The sequence below is a fragment of the Pagrus major genome, chromosome 21, assembly GCF_040436345.1.
Source record: "Pagrus major chromosome 21, Pma_NU_1.0".
NCBI classification, from domain to species: domain Eukaryota; kingdom Metazoa; phylum Chordata; class Actinopteri; order Spariformes; family Sparidae; genus Pagrus; species Pagrus major.
Window position 1 is genome coordinate 30,901,172 of NC_133235.1, and position 22,026 is coordinate 30,923,197.

At 43.5% G+C, this 22,026-nt stretch overlaps 1 protein-coding gene across 1 annotated transcript; it reads right to left on the bottom strand.

Annotated features, from left to right (window-relative positions):
- Window positions 1-7,031: 7,031 nt before the first annotated feature.
- Window positions 7,032-16,963, bottom strand: cyp7b1 (cytochrome P450, family 7, subfamily B, polypeptide 1). Its single transcript, XM_073490667.1, has 6 exons — window positions 16,839-16,963; window positions 12,408-12,544; window positions 10,697-11,308; window positions 10,003-10,209; window positions 9,716-9,894; window positions 7,032-9,174 (listed from the first exon to the last, which is right to left on the bottom strand). The coding sequence occupies exons 1-6, from the start codon at window positions 16,907-16,909 to the stop codon at window positions 8,881-8,883; spliced, it is 1,500 nt and encodes a 499-aa protein (XP_073346768.1). The 5' UTR covers window positions 16,910-16,963; the 3' UTR covers window positions 7,032-8,880.
- Window positions 16,964-22,026: the final 5,063 nt, after the last annotated feature.

Here is a 22,026-nt window from a genome sequence, read left to right on the forward strand (position 1 = left end):
TGAAGCCAACACTGAAGAACCAAAACCTGCAGTTCCTCTAACGGCCACTAGAGGCTCCAAACATAGTCAGTCACCATAAGAGTCCATGTTGAAATGTGTTTACAGCAGAAATAAACATGCTGACAGCTGGTTTCTGTAGTCATTTATCCCTTCATGACAACTGTAATAATTATGCATAACTTACAGTTCTGTATAATTAGGGGTGTGGCCTGCTAGTGACAGGTAGCTGCGAGCTGTTTGCCGGGCTTCACCTCATCTCTCGGTCGTGTTTGTGCTGTTGGTGCCTTTCGAAGACACATATTAGACACATAATCTGTCTTTCTGTGTGGTTAATTAGATTAACAGATGGGAGGGGAGGGACAGGCACCAGTGTTTTGGATTAATGAGCAACTCTGTTAGTGTTAACCGGCAGGCAGCAGCTGGAGCCGGCGAGCTCTGGAGGAATAAACACTGAGAGTCGAGGAGAGCTCAGAGTTTGTTTTTTACACTTTTGGGATCAGAGACAAAAGTGAACACACACAAACCTGCTGTTGCTCATTATGACAATTCTAAGTTCTGTATCGTAGTCAACTGGACGTGTTTCAGTTTGTTGTCAGTATGTCACGTCTCATCCAAGAGGCTTCTTCACTTCTAACTAACTGGAGGAGCTGCAGGCTTTTAAACTATGTGGGGGAGTGACCTTACATAATGTGGGAGTGTCCTTACAGAGTGTTGGAGTGTCCTTACAGAGTGTGGGAGTGTCCTTACATAGTGTGGGAATGTCCTTACAGAGTGTGGGAGTGTCCTTACAGAGTGTTGGAGTGTCCTTACAGAGTATGGGAGTGTCCTTACAGAGTGTGGGAATGTCCTTACAGAGTGTGGGAGTGTCCTTACAGAGTGTTGGAGTGTCCTTACATAGTGTGGGAGTGTCCTTACAGAGTGTTGGAGTGTCCTTACATAGTGTGGGAGTGACCTTACAGAGTGTTGGAGTGTCCGTACAGCGTGTGGGAGTGTCCTTACAGTGTTGGAGTGTCCGTACAGAGTGTGGGAGTGTCCTTACAGAGTGTTGGAGTGTCCTTACAGAGTGTTGGAGTGTCCGTACAGAGTGTTGGAGTGTCCGTACAGCGTGTGGGAGTGTCCTTACAGTGTGGGAGTGTCCTTACAGAGTGTTGGAGTGTCCGTACAGCGTGTGGGAGTGTCCTTACAGTGTTGGAGTGTCCGTACAGAGTGTTGGAGTGTCCTTACAGAGTGTTGGAGTGTCCGTACAGTGTGTAGGAGTGTCCTTACAGTGTTGGAGTGTCCGTACAGAGTGTTGGAGTGTCCTTACAGAGTGTTGGAGTGTCTGTACATAGTGTGGGAGTGTCCTTACAGAGTGTTGGAGTGTCCGTACAGCGTGTGGGAGTGTCCTTACAGAGTCGTTAAGGACATGTGTGAGCTCTGAGTTTCAGAGTCGTTAGGGCCACTTGTGGGTCATTGACCCAACCGGCCTTCATGTGGGTTTCTAGGGCTAGGTGAGCCCAGGTGTGAATGGTTGTTAAACTGTCTGTAATCCACAAACTGAATGTTAAGTTATAAAAGGACACAGATTTACCTATAGGGAACAGGGACTGACTGATTTCCTGTTGGAGCTTCCTGCTGTGTTTTCAGATTCACTCAGAGACGAAATGGCTTCCACATTAGAGGAGGAACTCTGCTGTCCTGTCTGCCTTGGCATCTTTAAAGACTGTCTGCAGAGATGCTGGGCAGAGCAAGAAATCGGAGAGTGTCCAGTTTGTCAGAAAAGATCTTCAAAGAACAAACTACCTCCAAACTTGGCTTTAGAGAACCTGTGTGAGACCTTCTTACAGGAGAGAGGTCAGAGAGCTTCAGAGGATCTCTGCAGTCTGCACTCTGAGAAACTCAAACTCTTCTGTCTGGACCATCAGCAGCCGGTGTGTCTCGTCTGCAGAGACTCAGAACAACACACCAACCACAGATTCAGACCCATCGATGAAGCTGCACGACAACACAAGAAGAAACTTCAGGAAACTCTGGAGCCTTTAAAGGAGAAGTTAAAGGTTTCTGAAGAAGTTAAAGTGAAGATTGATCAAACAGCAGGACACATGAAGGTCCAGGCCCGACACACAAAGAGGCAGATTAAGCAGCAGTTTAAGAGGCTTCACCAGTTTCTAGAAGAGGAAGAGGAGGCCAGGATGGCTGCACTGAGGGAGGAAGAGGAGCAGAAGAGTCAGATGATGAAAGAGAAGATGGAGGCTCTGGGCAGAGAGATAGCAGCTCTTTCACACACAGTCAGAGCCACAGAGGAGGAGCTGAGAGCTGAAGACGTCTCATTCCTGCACAACTACAAGGCTGCAGTGAAGAGAGCCCAGCAGCGCCCCCTGCTGGAGGATCCACAGCTGCCCTCAGGAGCTCTGATAGACCAGGCCAAACACCTGGGCAACCTGAGCTTCAACATCTGGAACAAGATGAAGGACATGGTCTCCTACACTCCTGTGGTTCTGGACCCAAACACTGCTGGTACATACCTGATCCTGTCTGACGATCTGAGCAGTGTGAGACGAGGAGAGAGACAGCAGCTTCCTGATAATCCAGAGAGGATTGATTATTACGGGTCTGTCCTGGGCTCTGAGGGCTTTAACTCAGGGACTCACAGCTGGAGGTCGAGGTTGGAGACAGTACAGTCTGGACACTGGGTGTGTTAGCAGAGTCTGTCAGGAGGAAGGGAGATCCATATTCAGATCATTATTCCCCATACAAGGCCGGCCCAAGGCATAAGCGAACTAAGCGGCTGCCAATTGAGGAGAAAAAATTCTATTTTTTTTTTTTTTTGACATATTAAATAAATTAAACAAGTGACATAAATGAATGAATGAATGAATAATTCAAGACAAGATGATTCTAATTTCATGATCAATATACCTGTCAAAAAGCAAAAGACTATGAATCTGAATGAATTTAGGTATTGCCCTTCTCCAGCTGGCCATCCCAAAAATGCACCAGACTCTGCGGTGGTGGGAGGGGGGCCCCAAATCAAATTCTGCTTCGCGCCCCCAAAAGGCTTGGGCTGGCACTGTCCCCATATGTCAGGCACATGCCTGATATATGGGGAATAACGATATGTGAAGGTAAATACTGCACACGATCACCATCAGCTACATCTACTGTTCTTGTAGTGCAGAAGAAGCTCCAGAGGATCAGAGTGAATCTACCTTCCTGCAGCAAAAATCCATATAACGGGCGTCAATGTGCCCGAGACGAAAAGGTCCATAAAACTACACAAAAACTTTGCAATATTCCTCCATACTGCTCGTCCGCTGCAATCCAAGTGTCCTGAAGTGGCGACATCCAGAGTTTACTCGAAAGGGCTGTGAGGGAGACTCGCGTGAACACGGAGCGCGCCTCCAGGCAAATATAGTATAGTGACTGTTTAGGCAAAAAAAATGTACTAAATGACGTCTTTTTCGAGTGGATGTCGCCACTTCAGGACACTTGGATTGCAGCGGACGAGCAGTATTTTGTGTAGTTTTATGGACCACTGACGCCCGTTATATGGATTTTTGCTGCAGGACAGTACCCCCGCGGGTCTCCAGCTGCACTTTGGGGAATAAGAAACTACACTGGACTTCTCATCAGCATGAGGGTGAGTCCATAATGACTGAATTTTGTTCTAGAGTGAACTATTCCTTTAAATGGGAAGGTCTAGCCTTCGGAGCATTTCCTGCTCCTTTATGTACTTCAATCATTTTTCCTCTGAGAGCAAAAAATAATTAAATATAACACGTTAAATATGTCATTAGTCTGAGTTTTATTTCCCTTTATTGTTAATCTCTCTGGATCACTGAAGAAGTCCTACACTTTGTCATTTTAAAATGAGAGTCTGTAACTATCATCTTTTCACTGTCTGACAACATGGATTATACTGTAGCAATATTTACTGCATTAAATATTGATGATATAAATTTACAGTCTGTCAAACATGACAACACAACATGATCAAATTAATGGTCAAAGAACTTAAAAGTCCTATTTGTTTAAAAAAATATGATTTTTGAGTCTCACTCCCAAGTTGCGCTCTGGGATGGCGGCTACAGTCCCAAAGCCTCAGTTTTTGATGAGTTGGGAATGAGACTAAAAAATCATATTTTTTTTAACAAATAGGACTTTTGTTGACTTTTCTACTTTATATTGTCTACAAAATTGATTATCTTATGTGTAGATTTGAGCAATATTTATCACAAACATTGATCTCGTTAAAATAAATGTTTTAGTATATCAACACAGCCTGTCGTAAAATGATGAATCAGACAATACTCAATGGGAGACAATGAAGCAGCATGTTGGTGTTCCTGTTGCTTAAAGCTAGAGGATCTGAAATTGTGAGTCCAGGTGCTTCCAGAGTCACTTTTTCCAATCCAGTCTATTTCTGTTCCAACAGACCGGTTGATTGAGTTAGATCAATGAAAGCCATTGGGAAAATGGCTCACAGTTTTCTGCTCGTCATTCACAATCAAGGCTTCAGATCTGCCGGTTGACATCCAACTTGAAGTATTGACTTGCAGTGTGATTCAGATTTGAAGGACAAATTTGCCTCTGCGGGCCAGGACACATATTATCAGTATCTGTTACCAGGGTTCCACAAATTGACGCCCTGTAAGCCAAAGTTTTGTGCATGTTTGGGACCACTTACCTATGTGAACAGGCTTTTTCTGTCAGGATCATAAATAAAAAAACTAAATTGTGTGCCAGGCTTACACATAAGCACCTCAGTGACATTAAGAAACTAGCAACTGCTCAAGATTTGCTGCCTAATATTGATGCGCTGCTGAAGGCTAAGAGGTGGCTGAAGGCTTCACCCTGACCTGAACAAAGTGTGTCTGCCTCCTTAAGAGCTTCCACTGTAGTTGTTGTAGTGATGTCAGCATTACTGGAGCAGCCTCTTGGGTAACAGCTGAAACATCTACAAGAAACTGGAGCCCGTCCAGTTGCCTTCGTCTAGCACTTAGATATAGGATGACCTGGTTGACTGAGAATCTTCACAAACAAACCCAATGTTTATCTTTATTCATTTAAATCTTGTATCATATTTTATGGTTATATGACTAGATGCTCTTACACCTGAGCAGAGGTGTTTTTCTCATCCAACACGAGAAAGAAGGTCATAGAACATAATACTAACAATTGTATACTACACTAACAGCTGCCTGTCACCAGCCTGGACTATTATTAAAGCCAAATGAATTTGAACACAACAATGTTATTGTGATATCTATAGAAAATGCAATTAAATCTATCTTTAACTTTATTTACTGTGTTTTGTCTCTTTTCTGGGTAAATAAATTACTTCACTCAGTTACAAGTGAAAAGGCAGCTGGTTGAACTCATATACAAAAGACACACAGGGCCGAACCTTTCCTGGATGATTTACACGATATTATCACACATGTATTATTTACAAGATGTCAGCATTTCATGATTTAATATCACAGTTATCATGAATATCGCAATATCGTGACACCCCTAGTCATTTTACAGTCATTCATCTTAAATAGCCACAAATAGATGCATTAATTACCTCAAGAGTAAATTAATATTTAATATACAGTATGTTGCATCTTTCTTTTTTGCTTGTTATCAAATCAAATGAAAGTACGAGCCGGATCAAGATTTGTGTGACAGACTGAAATATTTAAAAGCTGTTTGTAAAGTGTCTGGTATTGACTGTATATTACAATGTTTAATGAATAAAATATAAAAGATAGCAGGAGTGAGTTGACTCAATGTTCATCATGAGATTGTCATACACATGTAATACAGAGGTTTGTCCAGCAGATGTCCCCATATTCACTGTAATAAAACTGAGAGATACTTAGCAGATTACATGCTGCATCGGAGTATTTTCAAATTAATTCTATCATCAATCAGATCAAAACAAAAACAAACACTGATACTGATCATCATAATGCAGCATATTGAATTTAATAATCGACCAAGTAGAAAATCAGTCAACTTCAATACATCGTGTCTGCTCATGTAAATGTATGTAGAATTTACTTTTATTTGTTCTTTGCTACTTAAGTACATTTATTGCCAGAAATCTACTTTTGATACTTAAAGCAAGATTATGTAAAATTGACATTTTGTGTGATTTGGCGCCGCCCACAGTTTCTGATAGCAACACCACTGTGGTAAATACAAATCTCAGGTCTGTAACAACCTGTCAGATGTAGATACTAACTAAAAACAAAAGTCATTACTTCATAACAATGATATGAAGTAACATAGTGCAGAAACAAGAGACACTGTATAAATTTCAGCACTGGCCAAATTATGCTGAAATTAATATTGCAGAATAATTAATGATTGCCAACAGTGTGCTGCCTCACACGGGGCACCAAGAGACACTTAACACCATATCTTTACTTTTACTCGAGTATAGTGTTGGGTCCTTTTACAACACTGTCCATGATGTAATGCTAACCACCCATCAAAACTTTGTCCGTTTGTGTTTGGAGTAAACCGGTTGTCAAATCGACTTTCTTGGTCCAATGGGACATTTTGTGGACTACCCCTGAGGTATTGTGTTTGAGTTCAAATGTGCCTTTATTATGTGTGAAATTTGTTTTCTTGTGCGATGTCTCATGTTGGATGTGTAAAATATCTCATATTAACTTTTTCTGTCAATCTTCCTTAACAATCCAATCTGTTAACCTTGACGGATGTGTCTTCAGTGCAGCAGCTCTGTATGATTCTACATCGATATGTGAAGTCATGAAAGTCATTCAGCAAGTCGATATAATTTAAGTATCTAACAATGCAAATTACCTATATGGATATTATTTTTAGATTATCTTAACAACAGTAAGAAGTGTAAAGTTTTTAAATGAGATTGTATGTGTAAAAACAAAAACATTACCTTTCTCATCTTCTTCTTTTCTCTCATCTCTTTCCTGTCAGAGCGTCACCACCTGACCTGACACCTGGATGTCAAAGTAATATTCAAATCGTTTTCTCAGTGAAGAAACTGGAGTTAATGACAAACTGGATGTTTCACATCAGAGTACAAAGGCGTTTATTATTCATGATGCTGACAGCAGGTGGTTATTGAATGTGCCTCACATTAAAACATCATTTTAAACACAAGTAAAAATTAAACTTACAAAACTAAAAAACATTCTCTGCATCACCTGCATATTATTTTTCACAGTTGCCATCTTTGCTGAATTATCAGTTTGTTTCAGTCACATGACAGCGACACTGAAGGAACAATGTTAACTGTTAACGTATTATGATGAGCACAGTTTTGTTTTTCGTTGTTTCTCCTCATCTGAAGTCACTCAGCAGTGGCAGCTGCCCGTCCTGTAGTCAGCTGGTTCTGACAGTTCAGACTGAGCTCAAACCAACAACCGGACTGACTTTAGAGGTGCTGACTTCAGCTACCAGCTCTTCTAATTTAGCTCAAAGCTAACTGCTGCTAAACCCACAGTGGCTCCTCTCTACAGTTCATTCAGCTGTTCAATAACGAGCCACTGACGAGTAAATCAGACATGGAGCTGCAAGAACGTGGGTTTAGTTTTAGTGCTAGCTTTTTCTAGTGCTAACACAATTTGAATCGTGATATTAGCTCTCTGCTGAGTGCTGTTTGAGGCAGGAGATCTAGTTTGCACTCTGAGCTAACCTGTTACAACATGATGCTAATCTTAAATGAGCTGGTCAACAGTCTCATTTTTGGGATGGCCAGCTGGAGAAGGGCAATACCTAAATTCGTTCAGATTCATAGCCTTTTGCTTTTTGACAGGTATATTGATCATGAAATCAGAATCATCTTGTCTTGCATTATTCATTCATTCATTTATGTCACTTGTTTAATTTATTTAATATCTAAAAAAAAAAAAAATAGAATATTTTCTCCTCAATTGGCAGCCGCTTAGTTCGCTTATGCCTCGGGCCGGCCCTGGTTGGTTTATTCCCCCTTTGTAAAGCCATAAAGAAATAACATGCTGAGAAATTATTCGCATTTGGATATTTTCTCTTTTGATGGAGCTAGGCTAACAGTTTCCCCTGCTCCCAGTCTTTGTGCTAAGCTAGGCTAAACATGTCGATGTCCATTTGAATCACCTGACTGTGGACAGAATTTACTGAAATGTTTGACTGTTCCTCTAATCTTAGTATCATGAGCATTAAAAACTAAACAACGGATTAAAAATTTAAATCGTGTACATGTTCAGTGTAGAGCTTTACTAATTCAGTGCTGCCTGCCTCCTCTCTGTCAGAGAAACATGATTGTACAGTGAAAAGACTCAGACGACACAAACTCAGACACTCAAATAAAACAACCACGCACAGTAAATAAGGTGCTCTATAAAGTACAAAAGGCTCCAACGTTCTCCAACCAATTACATGACTGCTGCTTCTATAATTGTGACTAACAAGAAAAATCCTCGAAACCAAAACACTGCTCACATCCTCCACTACCTGGACATTCACAGTTTGAATTACCAGGAACTTTATTTTGGTGGTTGATTACAGAGACGTTTGGACTGGTTTGACTGCTGTGAGCTTGTAAGTACATCAGATGATGAGCTGATACTGAGTGGAAATAAAGACATGACGGGGGTTTGGGCCACATGAAGCTGATCACTTATGAAATCATAAGTGTTTAATTTTGCTCAGTGTGATAGTTGTGTTGATAATGGTTGTGAGTTATTTGGACAGTAAAAGTCAGGACTGGTCAAGTTGAAGTTCAGGTGGCTCAAATGAAGAAACACTTTCACATTGTTTTCACATTATTATTTCACAGATTGGTATCATAAAAAAAGATTTTCGGGCTCTTTAAGCTCTCATCTGACTGTTTGTCAAACCAGTAACACACATACACTATCGTCACTGACACACCTGTCCAGGTCAGACTGTATGCAGTCTGTAGCGGAAGCGTACGTCTGTGGAGGGCAGGAGGATGCCCAGTCCGGCTCTGCCACAGTCCACTGTGACTCTGGTCTGACCCTCCACCAGCTGCAGGTCGAAGTAAAGCAGCAGCAGACACAGGAACTGTTTGATCTCATTCACGGCAAAGTATCGCCCGGGACACATGGAGGAGCCAGAGCCAAATGGCATGCGGTAATACCTTAGCTTCTGGCCGTCCTTGTAGAAGTCCGTCTTCTCTCTGCCGTCCTGGATGTAGCGGTCAAACCGGAAAGTCTGACGGTACGGAAACATACACAGTGAAGGTTAAACAGCTCCACTAAACACCAACCTGGACCCCCTGTGTCTGGATGTGACGCAAATCTGGTGCATGAGATGAAAACTGTTGCTACGTCAAACTAGTTCACCTTCTAGGTGTGTTGACTCATTGCACGCGCTCAGTAGTGTTTCACCTGCTGGTTCCATTCACATGTTCCCACTAAGCCCATAAACATTAGGATGACTTTATAGGAAGAGTTTTTCTAGGTTCAAGAGAAGAAGAAGAAGAAGAAAAGAAAAAGAAGAACAAGAAGAACAATAAGTGCAGCAGCTGTTGTCACACAGTGCAGAGAGCTGAACATAGTTCACAGAGGAGAGAAAGTCTATGAACAGATGTTATCCGAGTGGTGGGACATTACATCATCAGTCTTTCTTACCCTCAGCTGTGGAAGAGCTACAGGTGAGGAACTTCTTTTTTAAAACATCAGGTTTGTTATCAGTCATGAGAAGCAGGTAATCATCAGTCAAAAGATGAATCAGCTGCTGTTTAAAGTCGTACCTGTGGCTCGTCGTAGATCTCGGGGTCCATGTGTAAACTCTGAGGGTAGAGGACGATGATGTCTCCTTTCCTTACGGCCGCCGAGCGCTCGCCGTCCAGCCGCAGACTGAAGTCCTCCTGAGCAACACGGATGTTCATGGAGGCCGAAGACAGACGGAGGCTCTCGTTGATGGAGCTCTCTGTGGACAAAGGTCGGTCAGTCAGTCCCATCACATGTCAAACTACGGTATAATATCTGTGTATTATGATAATGATTTACTACAGGTGAGACTGAGGGAAGGACGTACCCAGATACACCAACTTGTCCAGCTGTTCTTTGCTAAACATCACGTCTTTGTCGCTGCTGAACTCAGCTCCGCTGAGCTTCAGGACGTCGTGGATCTCCTGTCGGACGACCTCCAGCGCCTCAGGGTGACTCACCAGGTAATACATGGCCCAGAAGGAGGCGGGGACCGTGTTCCCCACTGATGCCCAGAGGATGGCGAAGTGATGAGCTGAAGTCAAAGACAGAGTCAGTCACGCTGCTGAGACACAAGATACAGGATGACACAGCTCCAGGCCTGGACTGTAAACGAGGAGCAGCAGGAGGTCAGGACAGAGTAAAGCCCTGGTCACCTCTTGAACTAAGCCCTCCTGCTCCATTTTGCATGTTCACGTCGAGGGGTAAGGTGTCCTGATTCCTGTTGGGATGGAGGGGTAGGTGACTGACTAACTCCTGAAACTGAAACACACTCTGCTGTTCTGTAGTTCCAAGAAATCCAACAGAGTGAGACCTCTTCTCTATCTTTCTCTATCACGACCCAAGAAAAACGTGATCGTGACTTTCCACTCTGAGAGTCTGTGTTAGTTTCCTTTATGTTAGCTTAGCTGAGTACTTTTGGTACCTGACCAGACCTGGACCAATGAGGAGGCAGATCAGAAATGCTCACCTGAGTTGATCACCTGAGACATTTAAAAATGATTTAATGATTTTTTGTCTACCTGCTTTATCGACGTCTCTCAGTGTGTCGTACTGGTCCAAAAGCTCCAACCGTCTCCTGATGAAGCGTGACGTGTTCAACCAACACGACATCCTGTGAGGCAGGAAGTAGTTGATCAGCTTCTCGCGGATGACCCTGGTCTGCCTCAGTAGCCAGATGGGGACCTCAGCGACGAGTAGCGGAAACATGGTGTCAAACCTGACAAAGTTCTCCCTCATCACCACCATCTCGCTGTGGCGGCTGGCGGATGCTGGCTTGCCATAGAGGGTGAGGAAGGTGGCCTCGAACATGACCGAGTTACAGAAGTCATACATGCTGCCGCTCCTCCAGCCAACCTCCTCCCCCGGCCGCTCGCTTAGGTGGTCCTGACGAAACACCAGCATCAGGTTACCCATCATGCTCTCTGTCAGGGAGGTGAGGTTGTCTCCCTGGAGGAGCTGGAAGGAGCGGATGATCTCATCGTGCAGGCCGGGTGACTTCCTGTTCATGACAGGGGGGTAGCCGAAAACAATGGGCGCCACCTTGTCCGAGAACTGATGGAAGTCCAGCTGGCGGCCCTGTTTGATGACGCTTGGATACAATAAAGGATCCATGATGAAGGTCATGTATTTACCTGCAGGGAGAAGGCACCTGAGTGAGGAGAGCGTCCAACAACCAGATTTGTAATCAGAAAAAATGTGAAGATGAGCCGGTTTGAAACAGAGAGTGATGAGTATTCATCAGATTTATTCAGTTTGTTTGAACTCGATCGCTCCAACGTTTCTACACAACTTTCAAACCTAAAGACTTTCCATTGATCGGTTCATCAGGATCAGTGCGTTTGCTTGTGGAGACAAAGTAAAACTGTGTAGAGGCTTTTCAGACCTCCAACAACCTGCATCTGAGTGACCTCAGTGATGTGATGTCACTTCCTGCTCTATATGAAACTAACCCGTCCATCACCGGGACAAACAGACTCCATGTTTCTACTCAAAGACAGAAAGAAGTTCATGTTGAACATTTGCTGAATTTACAAGAAGGAACAAATAAGTCAGAATCAGTCAGAGACAGAGTTTCACACAGTTTATAAAGTGTCTCCAACTCAACAACTCACTAAACTGACACATTTGTTAAGGGAGTCTGGGGACAAAGAAGTCGCCTATACTGGTTACTGTTTAGTGTATCTGTAAAATGTGACATGTTTAGATCAATAAAATGTTTCTTCTTTCATAAATTGAGTGTAAATGGTGAAATCAGTGTAAACAGTGTGTTCAAACAGCTGCTAAATGTTGGCAGGTAAGACTTTAGCACTTTAGACACAGAAGCAGACAGGCTGGTGCAGCCATGCTGCCACAAACTGACACTTTTTACAAGGAAACACACAACTTACTGTTTTCATTTAATGCTGAATTTACAAGAAGGAGACAATGATTCAGAGTCTGTCAGAGACAGAGTTTCACTACGTTATAAAGTTTGTTTTAACTCAACAACTCTTAAAATCACTACATTTGTTAATGGAGTCTGGTGATGATGTGTTACTGGTTCAATGGTTGGATCAGTGTGTTCACAAACAGCTGCTGCTGACATTAGCAGGTTAACAAACATGTGATCTACATCACAGTGAAGCACCTGGAGATCTGACAGTTTGTGTTTTTATCCCACAGGTGGAAACACCAGAACAAACAGGACTTTGTACCGAGGATGAAAACTGGGATCTGAATTGATTTTTCAACCTGCTATGTGAACGGTAAAGATGTCTCCAAACTTCTTCTTCTGCTCTTCAAGAAACGTGTAGGCATCTCTTCCAAACTCCAGAGCCTTCCCAAGGAAAGGAATCCAGCCGTTAATCAGCGGAGGCTCGTCGTCTCTCCTGCAAACACAGAAAAACACATTTTACACTCTGCCTCACTAACAGTCTGTAGACTGAGCTGTTAATGCAGCGTCTCCTTCACTGTTTGATTTATGGAGTATTTATCTTGTTCTGTAACTTGTCATCCATAAATGTTTGTTACATGTGGAAAGCTTCACTTTGTCAGTTTGATTTCATCCTGTGTTATTTCTGTCACCACAGTTAATGAATCATCTCGTGGACTTTGGACCTCAGTTCTGTGAGAACAAACAAAGTGTAAATCCTCAGACACGCCTGCTCTAATCTGCTGCTGGCTGTTCTTGTTCTGCTGTCAGAGACCGATCACACCTGTGGACAAACATCCACACCGACGTTTTGACAGTTAAAGCTGCAGAGTCTCTTCTCACAGTGTTCGAACATTCATACTTTATTTTTCATGCTTTTAATTTGGTACATTATTCATGAGCTCACAGACGGCTGATGTGTCTTAAATATTCTCCTTCACCTCGAGCATCGCCCTGATGGTTTCCTGTCTTATCTGTCAATTTTTATCTTTGTGATAAAACAGACTTTGTTGGTGTTGGACGATAAGAAAACTTCATGTCTCGATTATCACGATAATCATCAAAATATTCTTAAAGGTAAAATAAATGCTAAAATGTCATTAAATTATATTTAGTTGGGAAACAAATATTTTTTCTGCACCACAGAGAGGACATGAAGCTCTTCCTGCACAGATAAAGGATGAATAATGTTGGTGACATCATCTCCCTGCAGTTTTTACACATCTGATCAGTTTTGGTGCAGCTGAGCCTTCAGCCACAGCGACAGGACACCAACAGTACGTCAGCGAGTGAACGGCTTTTTAGTTACTCATGAAACAATGTTCATGATTATCTCCATAATGAGAAAACTCACTGCGATCAACTTATTGTTGGGTGTTTTTTATTTCAATCTGTGATGAAATCTGTTCTCGTCTCTGATGAACAGGAAGGGAGTGCTGGGACGACTTCCTGCGTAAAGAATGTAATCAAACATGGCGTCTGACGCACCGACATCAGGCGAGGAGCGCTCTGTGCTCCGACAGTATTGTTTTCTTTGGACACAACCAGGCTAGCTGTTTCCCCTTGTTTCCACTCTTTACGCTAAGCTAAGCTAAGCTAAGCTAAGCTAACGTGCTGCTGTAGCCTCATAGTGCAGGTACAGACATGAGAGTGGAAACATCTACGGACGGACACACGTTCTCTTCATGTCTCAAGTTATTCTGGTTGTCTGATGTGTTGATGATTTTACTCTTCATGTGAACTGTGAAGAAGACGAAACGAGCTGAAACACTGACGAGGATTATCTGACGGAGAGATTGTGTCAGACTGCGTGTTGAGTTTCCTTCAGCTCGACAACAAACAAGACACAACTCGTCTGACTCCGTCTGAAGCTCCAGTTTTCTCTGTGGACTGAGTTCAGTTTCCTGCTTCCAGTGTTTGTGACCCGAACACAAAAGAACCAGACTGCATCTTCCCCCAGACACACACACACACACACACACACACACACACACACACACACACACACACACACACACAGAGCTCTATTGAACGACAACATATTTCTCCGTGTTTCCAAATTGACCCAAATGTCTGATACAAAAACAACTCGTCATCTTACTTTTCATCATTGATTAATCAGCTGATTATGTGCTCTCTGATAACTGATTAATGATTAATTGTTGGATCTATAAAACGTGTCTGCGGTCACGAGGTCCGTCTTCACAGCAGCAGTCACAAAGAGACACTTCTGTTTAAAGGATCACTTCAACAGTTAATCAAACAGTTATTGATCAGTTTTGTTCCAATTAGCTCATCGATAACAAACTGATGACTGCAGCTCTCGACGAGGTTTGAGTGAAGTTCAGAGGGATCAGCTGACAGGAAGTCCGTCTGAGTTTGTTCGTTTCTGTTCGTTTGTCAGAAACACGTCATCAGATTTAAGTTAATTAGTTGAACTCTTTACAAACAGTTGTTGTCACACGATCAACATGATCCTTCATGTGTTCATCATGTTTGTGTCACCTGATTCACTCAGTCCACTCTTCTCTCTCTTTCAGCTCAGTTTTTGGTCTCCACCACCTCCTCAGAGGCTCAGAAGCTGCTAAACGCTCCACGACGACCTCACGTGTTCGACGCGGTTCTGCTCCGTCTTCCACGTGACTTCATCCTCCATCAGCGGCGTTTCAGAAGCAGAGCGTCACGTCTTCGTTCAGCCGCTCAGACTGCGTTTATTTTGACGTGGCCGCGGTCGACCCGCTGGTGAAAACACGAGCATCGTCTCAGACGACCACAACATGACACAGACGAGCTCGGTGAAATCTGAGGCAACTGTCTCGTAGATATTATCAAATATCATGATATTGGCCATCGTGCCATATTTGTCACAATATCAAATAGTTGTTACGCCATCAACAGGCTTGATTTTGAAAAGAAAACGCATGCGGACCAGTCGTGGCAGCGGAGGCAACGTGAGTCGATATTCTGGATGTTACTACAAGTGATCTGGCCTGATGGAGCAGCGTGCACACGGAGGACTTAGTTTCTAACAACACCAGCTCACCAGATGGAAAATATTTCGGGTTGAAAGCTGGAGAAGATGGCGAGCAGAGGGATTTAAATGAGGCTTCACGTCGTCTTTGCCGCAACACCACAAATCTGTGGCCTCGCCTGAGCGTCCATCGCTTTCAGAGTCTGATAATATCGTCCATTGCGATATGTGGGCGGGAAAATGTCGTGATATCACATTCTGGATCTCGTCCAGGCCTCATCTAAGTTTCACGACAAATGATTTGATGACGCAGTGAGAGTGAAGTTGTGTCCGGACTGATGAACGATGGAGACGAGAGGAGCGGCTCATTCAGCTCGTACATCATCACTGAAATCTACTTTTCAGCTGCCTCAGGTTCTTCAGTTCGACTCTCTTCTTTGTTTCACACGAGAACAAACATCAGCGTGGAGTCAAACTGAAACCTCACATCATGTTTGTGTTCAGCAGCTGGAAGTCATTAGGAACGGAAAAACCCAGCAGGAGTCAGAGCAGGTCAGCAGAGTCTGGGGGTGGAGTCATCCTGAGGGTCGGGACGCCTCCGCCGGCCTCAAGACACCAACAGGAAGAGATGAATGATTCCTGCATCGTTCCTCTGATGTCTGCTTTGTTTCTTTTAAACACTCGGTTTAAAGGCTCGTTACAGTGAAGTCATTTATCACCAGTCTACTTCCTCTTTACTCTCAGTCAGTATGAACACGTCACTGATGATTATTGATCACACATCTCATGTTCCCGACATTACTGCTGCAGTATCTACATCCACGTCTCTGCTCCAAAATACTGTCAGATTAGATTTTGTCGTCCGGTCGGAGCCTTTATGAAGAGACACACACAGACGCAGGTCTTATATCATCATATTGTTCTTGTGTTACATCACTCAGCCAGACTTTGACCTCCTCAGTGTTCAAAAAGTGATTTAAACCAAACAAACTCCTAATTGACCACGTCTGTCATAAAGCTGCAGACGCTCCATCTGCACTGGACATCATATCTGTAGGGTTTTAACAGAAGACACATGCTAACTGTTAGCTCAGCAGCTACACTCAAGACTTCAGCCTAATAAAGGCTGTAAATAAAACAAGCTCCAGCTACTTGTTTTAGTTTAGTTTAGTTTAGTTTAGGTCATTTTCCAACCTATAAAAACACAAACACACAGTAGATAGACAATTAATTAACTTAACGCTTTCTAGCTTCAGAAAAACAAACAGACAAACAAACAAAAACAAACAGACAAACAAACAAACAAACAAACATAACAGGAGTGAGAAGGTGAAGAATGATGCCCTCATCATCCATTATATGTTGTCAGCTGCCTTTAAATTACACACAACACAACACAACACAACACAACACAACACAACACAACACAACACAGCTGCAGACAAACATCACACACTAAACTTCAGGACGCTGAGTGAACTGCTCCTTTAAGTCAAACTCCCTCAGCAGGATGAGTACTGCAGTACTGCAGTACTGCAGTACTGGGACCAGCAGAGTATTTCTACAGTCACGTACTTTTACTTTTTCTGAGCCAGAGATCTGATGACTTCCTGCCGCTGATCGATTAATAAGAGCTGGATCAATAACCTGAAACCTGATGAACCAGCCTGAAGCTCCGACCCACCAGCACAGGCAGGACGACGGGGAGCCGCGCTTATAGCGGGTCAGAGGGGAACTGGACTGAACTGAACCGGGTCAGAGCGGGTCGGAGCGGACTCACCTCTTCCGGGCGCGGAGGACGCAGATGATGAGGGACAGCAGGCCGAGCAGCAGCAGCAGCAGCGGGGACATGTCGGTGTCTGCGGGACGGAGAGGCTGGTCTGTCCTCACACACACACACACACACACACACACACACACACACACACACACACACACACACACACACACACAGCTTCCGGTCACCTTCAAAATAAAGCAACATCAGTGTTCAGGCTGACAAACTGAGGATGAAATCTGAGGTCTTTAACCTCCAACAAGAGCTGACGTCACCTGATGTCTGCAACCAGCTGTTTGTGATTAAAGCTGATGTCACGTCACTGATGATGATGATGGTGATGATGATGAAGATGGTGATGATGAAGATGAAGATGAAGATCTGACACTGTCTTGTGTTTCTCTTTACAGGCTCATCGTCCTGATTGAAGACAAAGAATTCAATTCAAAGGAGCTTTATTGGCATGAAAGTTTAACAACAATGTTGCCAAAGCATCAAAACACAACTCGTCCAAACACTCGGACAGAACACAACAAATAACAATAATATATGTGTATAATATTTATAACCTGCTGTTTGTGCTCCAGAAAAAGAAGCTCTCTATGATCTATATTATAATGGTTTATTATTATCGTTACACACGTGATGATCTCTGTAGTGACCACTTTACAAGACTCTCGATTCTCCCATAGTTCGATGCTTTTATTGTGAAGGCAGGGGCTTTTCACTTCCTGCCAGTGTCCTGGGCTCAGGGGGCGTCATCCACGGGGGAGAAAAATAAAAAATAATAATAAAACTATTTTTTGGCAGCGCTATTACTGATATTATTTCTAAATATCATATGAGCCCACAGCAACATAACTTCATAGCAAAGCTTATTAAACACTGGAGAAGCTCCTGGCCCGCTGCCCCCTGTGAGGGGGGGGGGACCTGACCGGACCTGACCGGACCTGACCCAATTCATCAGTACTGTAGCGGAACCACTATGTCCAGAAGACTGAACCCATCCGGCGCCCAGGGAAGGAGAAGAAGGAAAGAAGAGGAAACACGTGAAGAAGAAAGAGGTCCAGTGACGTCAGTGTGATGCAGTGAATGAATATAATAGTTAATGATCGCAGTGACCTTGTTGCAGCAGAGTGAACCTGCTGTTGACTTCAGACGGTAGCAGCAGTGTTTAATAATCAGTAAATATCTGAGTCACCGTAAGTTAATGTTACTGCACCTTAAACTCACCAGGACATTTGGAAAGTTACCGTCACCTGTTCAGGTGTAATTTAACCTGCTGGCTGTGTTTCCTGCTTGTGTGTCAGTTACAATGCTGTTAGTTTTCCATCCACTTTATAAGTAACAGAGCAGCTGCAAGACTTTGGTTTATTGTGTCACAGTTTGTGTTGTTAAAGTTTACATCAGTGTTAAAGTGTGTTTCTGTTAATACCAGTGGACCTGCTGACTGACACAGTAAGAAAGGAGTTAGTTCACAGAGGATCATTAAAAATAAAAAACAGATTTCCCAACAACAAAGATGGGAGAAAGTGTCCACATGACTTTTTTACCAGAGTCAGAAGAAGCTGGCTGATGAACTCAAACAAGAATGATTGTTGCTTGTTCTGCTTCTGCTGCAAAAGGTTTCCTGCCAAGAATACAGACGGTTTTTATTTTGTATGTAAACAGAATATTCTTTAATATGTTTGTGCAACACCTTATTTATATTGTATTCTTAATGTATCACTTGTTTCTTTCTTCAGTTTTTATTTGGTGTGATATTTTTGACTTAAAAGAAATAAAATCTTGAATACATACATGTAGTTTCTGTGTGAGTGTGTGAAAACTGATTGTGAAATTGAGTTTGAGTTTGGTCAGTTTGAGTTCGGTCACTGTTCCCAGAATGTTCTGGCTCAGATCTGATCACGTTATTGATCTGAGGTGTCGATGTGTCTCATGTGACTCTGATCCGATCTGAAAAGTCTCATTTCATCCTTTGTTTCCTGTTCACAGTCTGAAAAAGGAGCTCTGACAGCACCAGTTTCCACAGAACATGAGCTCACGACTGATGGTTGTGCAACAGGAACGTTGAACAACAGTCAGAGCGACCACAGATCCAACAGGAAGTCATCCAGCTGCTGCTACTTGATACAGCAGAACGGTACAGGGCTGGTTGTGTAATCGAGCTGTCACACAGTTACACTTCTCTACGTCTCTACCCAACTGCACCCAGGAGCCAATCTTCTGCTGATGATTTGAGGTTTTCCTGAAGAGTTTGGAGATGATCCTCCTCCTTCATTATTCCATTAACCTTCTTTAGAGCAGCAGATCCACTGGCAGCAGAACCGCCCCACAGCAGAACTCTACCAGCACCATGCTGGACAGTAGGTTTGGTGTTCTCACCTTCTCTCCTCCAACATATTGCTGCTCATTGTGGTCAGACAGCTCAGTTTTAGTTTCATGCGACCACAGAGTTTCCTCCAGAAGGTTTTTCCTTCGTCCGTGTGATCAGCAGCAGACTTCAGTCCAGCTTTAAGGTTCTGCGTCTGGATCCAGAGCTTCTCTCGACGCAGCAGCCTCTCGGCTCATGTTGATGTAAAACACACCTGACTGTGGACACCCGCCTCCAGCAGCTTCTGATTCATTGCAGACTTGCTTTCTGTTGGTTTCTGGTTGACTCTTGACCATCAGACCAGTTTTCTCTCAGTGATAGTTTGTTGTTCAGGTGATCTTGGGACCTAAAGCTGCTTTGAAACGGCTCCAAGTGACTTTCCTGACATGTTCACATCAATGCTGAGCTCTTTAGACTTTCCCATTGTGGTGTTTGTGTTTGTGTCTGATGACTGTATCAGACGGGTCCTGTTAAAATGATCAGCTGTGATCAATCAGAATCAGACAGAAGAAGTTCAGATGCTACAGAGAACATTTGATTCACAACCTTCTATAATCACCTGAACTGATGGTCCAACTCACTGATTGTATATTTTAGTGCTGTCAAACGATTAAAATATTTAATCACAATTAATCGCAATTAATCGCACATTTGTATCTATTCTAAATGTCCCGTGATTTCTTTTTGATGCCACGACGAGGGGGCAGAGAATTCGCATCAGCTGTGTGCTTTGCCATCAAGTCAATGGAGCCATTTGGCAACTGTTTAAAAGTAAACGTAACGTAACGTAACGTGCCTGCTGCTCTTTGGCTCGTGAGCCCAAACAGCGTGCCTGTTATTTTGCTTCCGGTCTAACTAGATCCGATGGTTTTTCCAACGTTACTAGTTGTTGCAACAGCATGTGAAGAAAACTACACAGTTTGCTCGGCCAATAAGAACGTTAATCTCGTTATCACGCGTTTAACTGACAGCACTAATATATTTATGATCGACTCCTGTCGACACATCAGCTGTTTCACATTTAAACTAAATGCACATTTTCTCTCTACATGTACGAGATCTTTGTGGTTTCAGATGTTTCTCATGTGATGCAGTCTGAGATGTATTAAAAGTCTCAAACAGAGAGAAGACTGTCGACCGACGGTCACTAACTTGCTGTATAGTCCTCTATGTTAAACTCAGTCAGTGGGGAGGAGTGAACGAGTGGATCTGGACACAAACGATGTGCTGGAATCAGAAGTGGAGCACAGCAGTGGAAGGAGGAGGCCTGGTCCGACGGATCAGGTTTCCTCTTACATTAGTGCAACATTAAGAGCTGTAACGGTCGAAGGATTTTGTCCTTGATGGAGTAGAGGTTGGCAACATTCACTCTTGTACAATATTGAAGAAGAGATAGCAGCAGGATGCATGATGGGAAGACGGCCAGACCTTTGGGCAGCGCTCTGCTGGGAAACCTCGAGTCCTGTCATTCATGTGGATGTTCCTCTGACACACTCCTTCATGGAAACAGTGTTCTCAGCAGGATATTACGCCCTGCCACGCTGCAGAAACGCTTCAGGAGCGATTTGAGGAAAAACAACAAACAGTTCAACTTGACCATCTCAAACTAATCGAGCATGTGTGTGATGTGCTGGACAAACAGGTGTGGTGGAGTCCACGCCTCGATGGGTCAAGGCTGTTTTGGTGGCAGGAGGGGGACAGGCAGGTGTCACAACGTTACGGCGGCTCGGTGTAAATACGAGGCTTCACGCAGGAAAAAGGTAAAGCAGCCTCATCAGTCAGAAGATTGGTGGTTTGATCTCTGACTCCACAAGCAGACTTATCACAGAAAACACTTTAATCGCCTTTAATGTCAAAATAAAAGAACACAATCAGTCCAGTTTTGCAAAAATATCACGAAACATCGTCTAAATGTGAAATAAAACCGTCTTCAAACAGTCGGTGAACAATCTTCCACCTCTGAACCAGCTGTGAACGTGAACACATTTCTCAGACTGACACTTGCTGACTGGCAGCTGAACATGAACTCAGCGGGCGTGTTGGTTCCTGTTGAGTTTCTGAGTCAGTCGGAGTTTAGAGGCCAGGTGGACCTGAGCTCCTCGTCACGTCTCTCAGGTAATCCTGTATCAGGTTTTCTGCTCCGTCAGGGTTCATTGTCTAAAATGGAGCGTGTCCAGTGACATCAGTGTTGTTCACTTCACCTGTTAGTGCTTTGTTTTAACACGTTTGTACAGCCTGACAGGAGATCAGCTGTCCAGTCCAGGTCCTGATCACAAGTCTCCCAGAGCAGAAATGAAATAAAGAACATGTGATTGTGTTTCTCAGAAGCGTCTCTTGTTGCTGGATGAGGCGTTTACAGCCTCCATGTTTTCTGTAGTGTCGTCTGGATGAACTGCAGTAACCTCTCAGTGACGAGCTGCATTCAGGCAGCAAACAACAGCAGCGTCTCTGTCCCGAGCTCAACTCTTTCTCTGTCTGAAATAAAACCGCCGGCTCGGCTTTCAGCCCCGAACAAAAACCTCCGTTCAACTTCTGAGTCACAGCAGACGCTCGCAGCTCAAAGAGCCTCACTGGCTTCACACAGCCGCCGGCGCCTGGCACCGACCACTGTTAAGGATTCATTTACTACTCTGACTCCGGAGCAGCAGACACATTCATATGAACAGAACTCACCTCCTGCAGATCGACTGAACCGTCTTCTTCAGAAAGTTGACATCAGACGTGTGGTCACATTCATAATAACTCTTCTTTGATCAGGTTCTTCCTGGTTCAACTTATTTCTTTAGTTTCAGAGATTTGTATTAAAACAAACCTGTT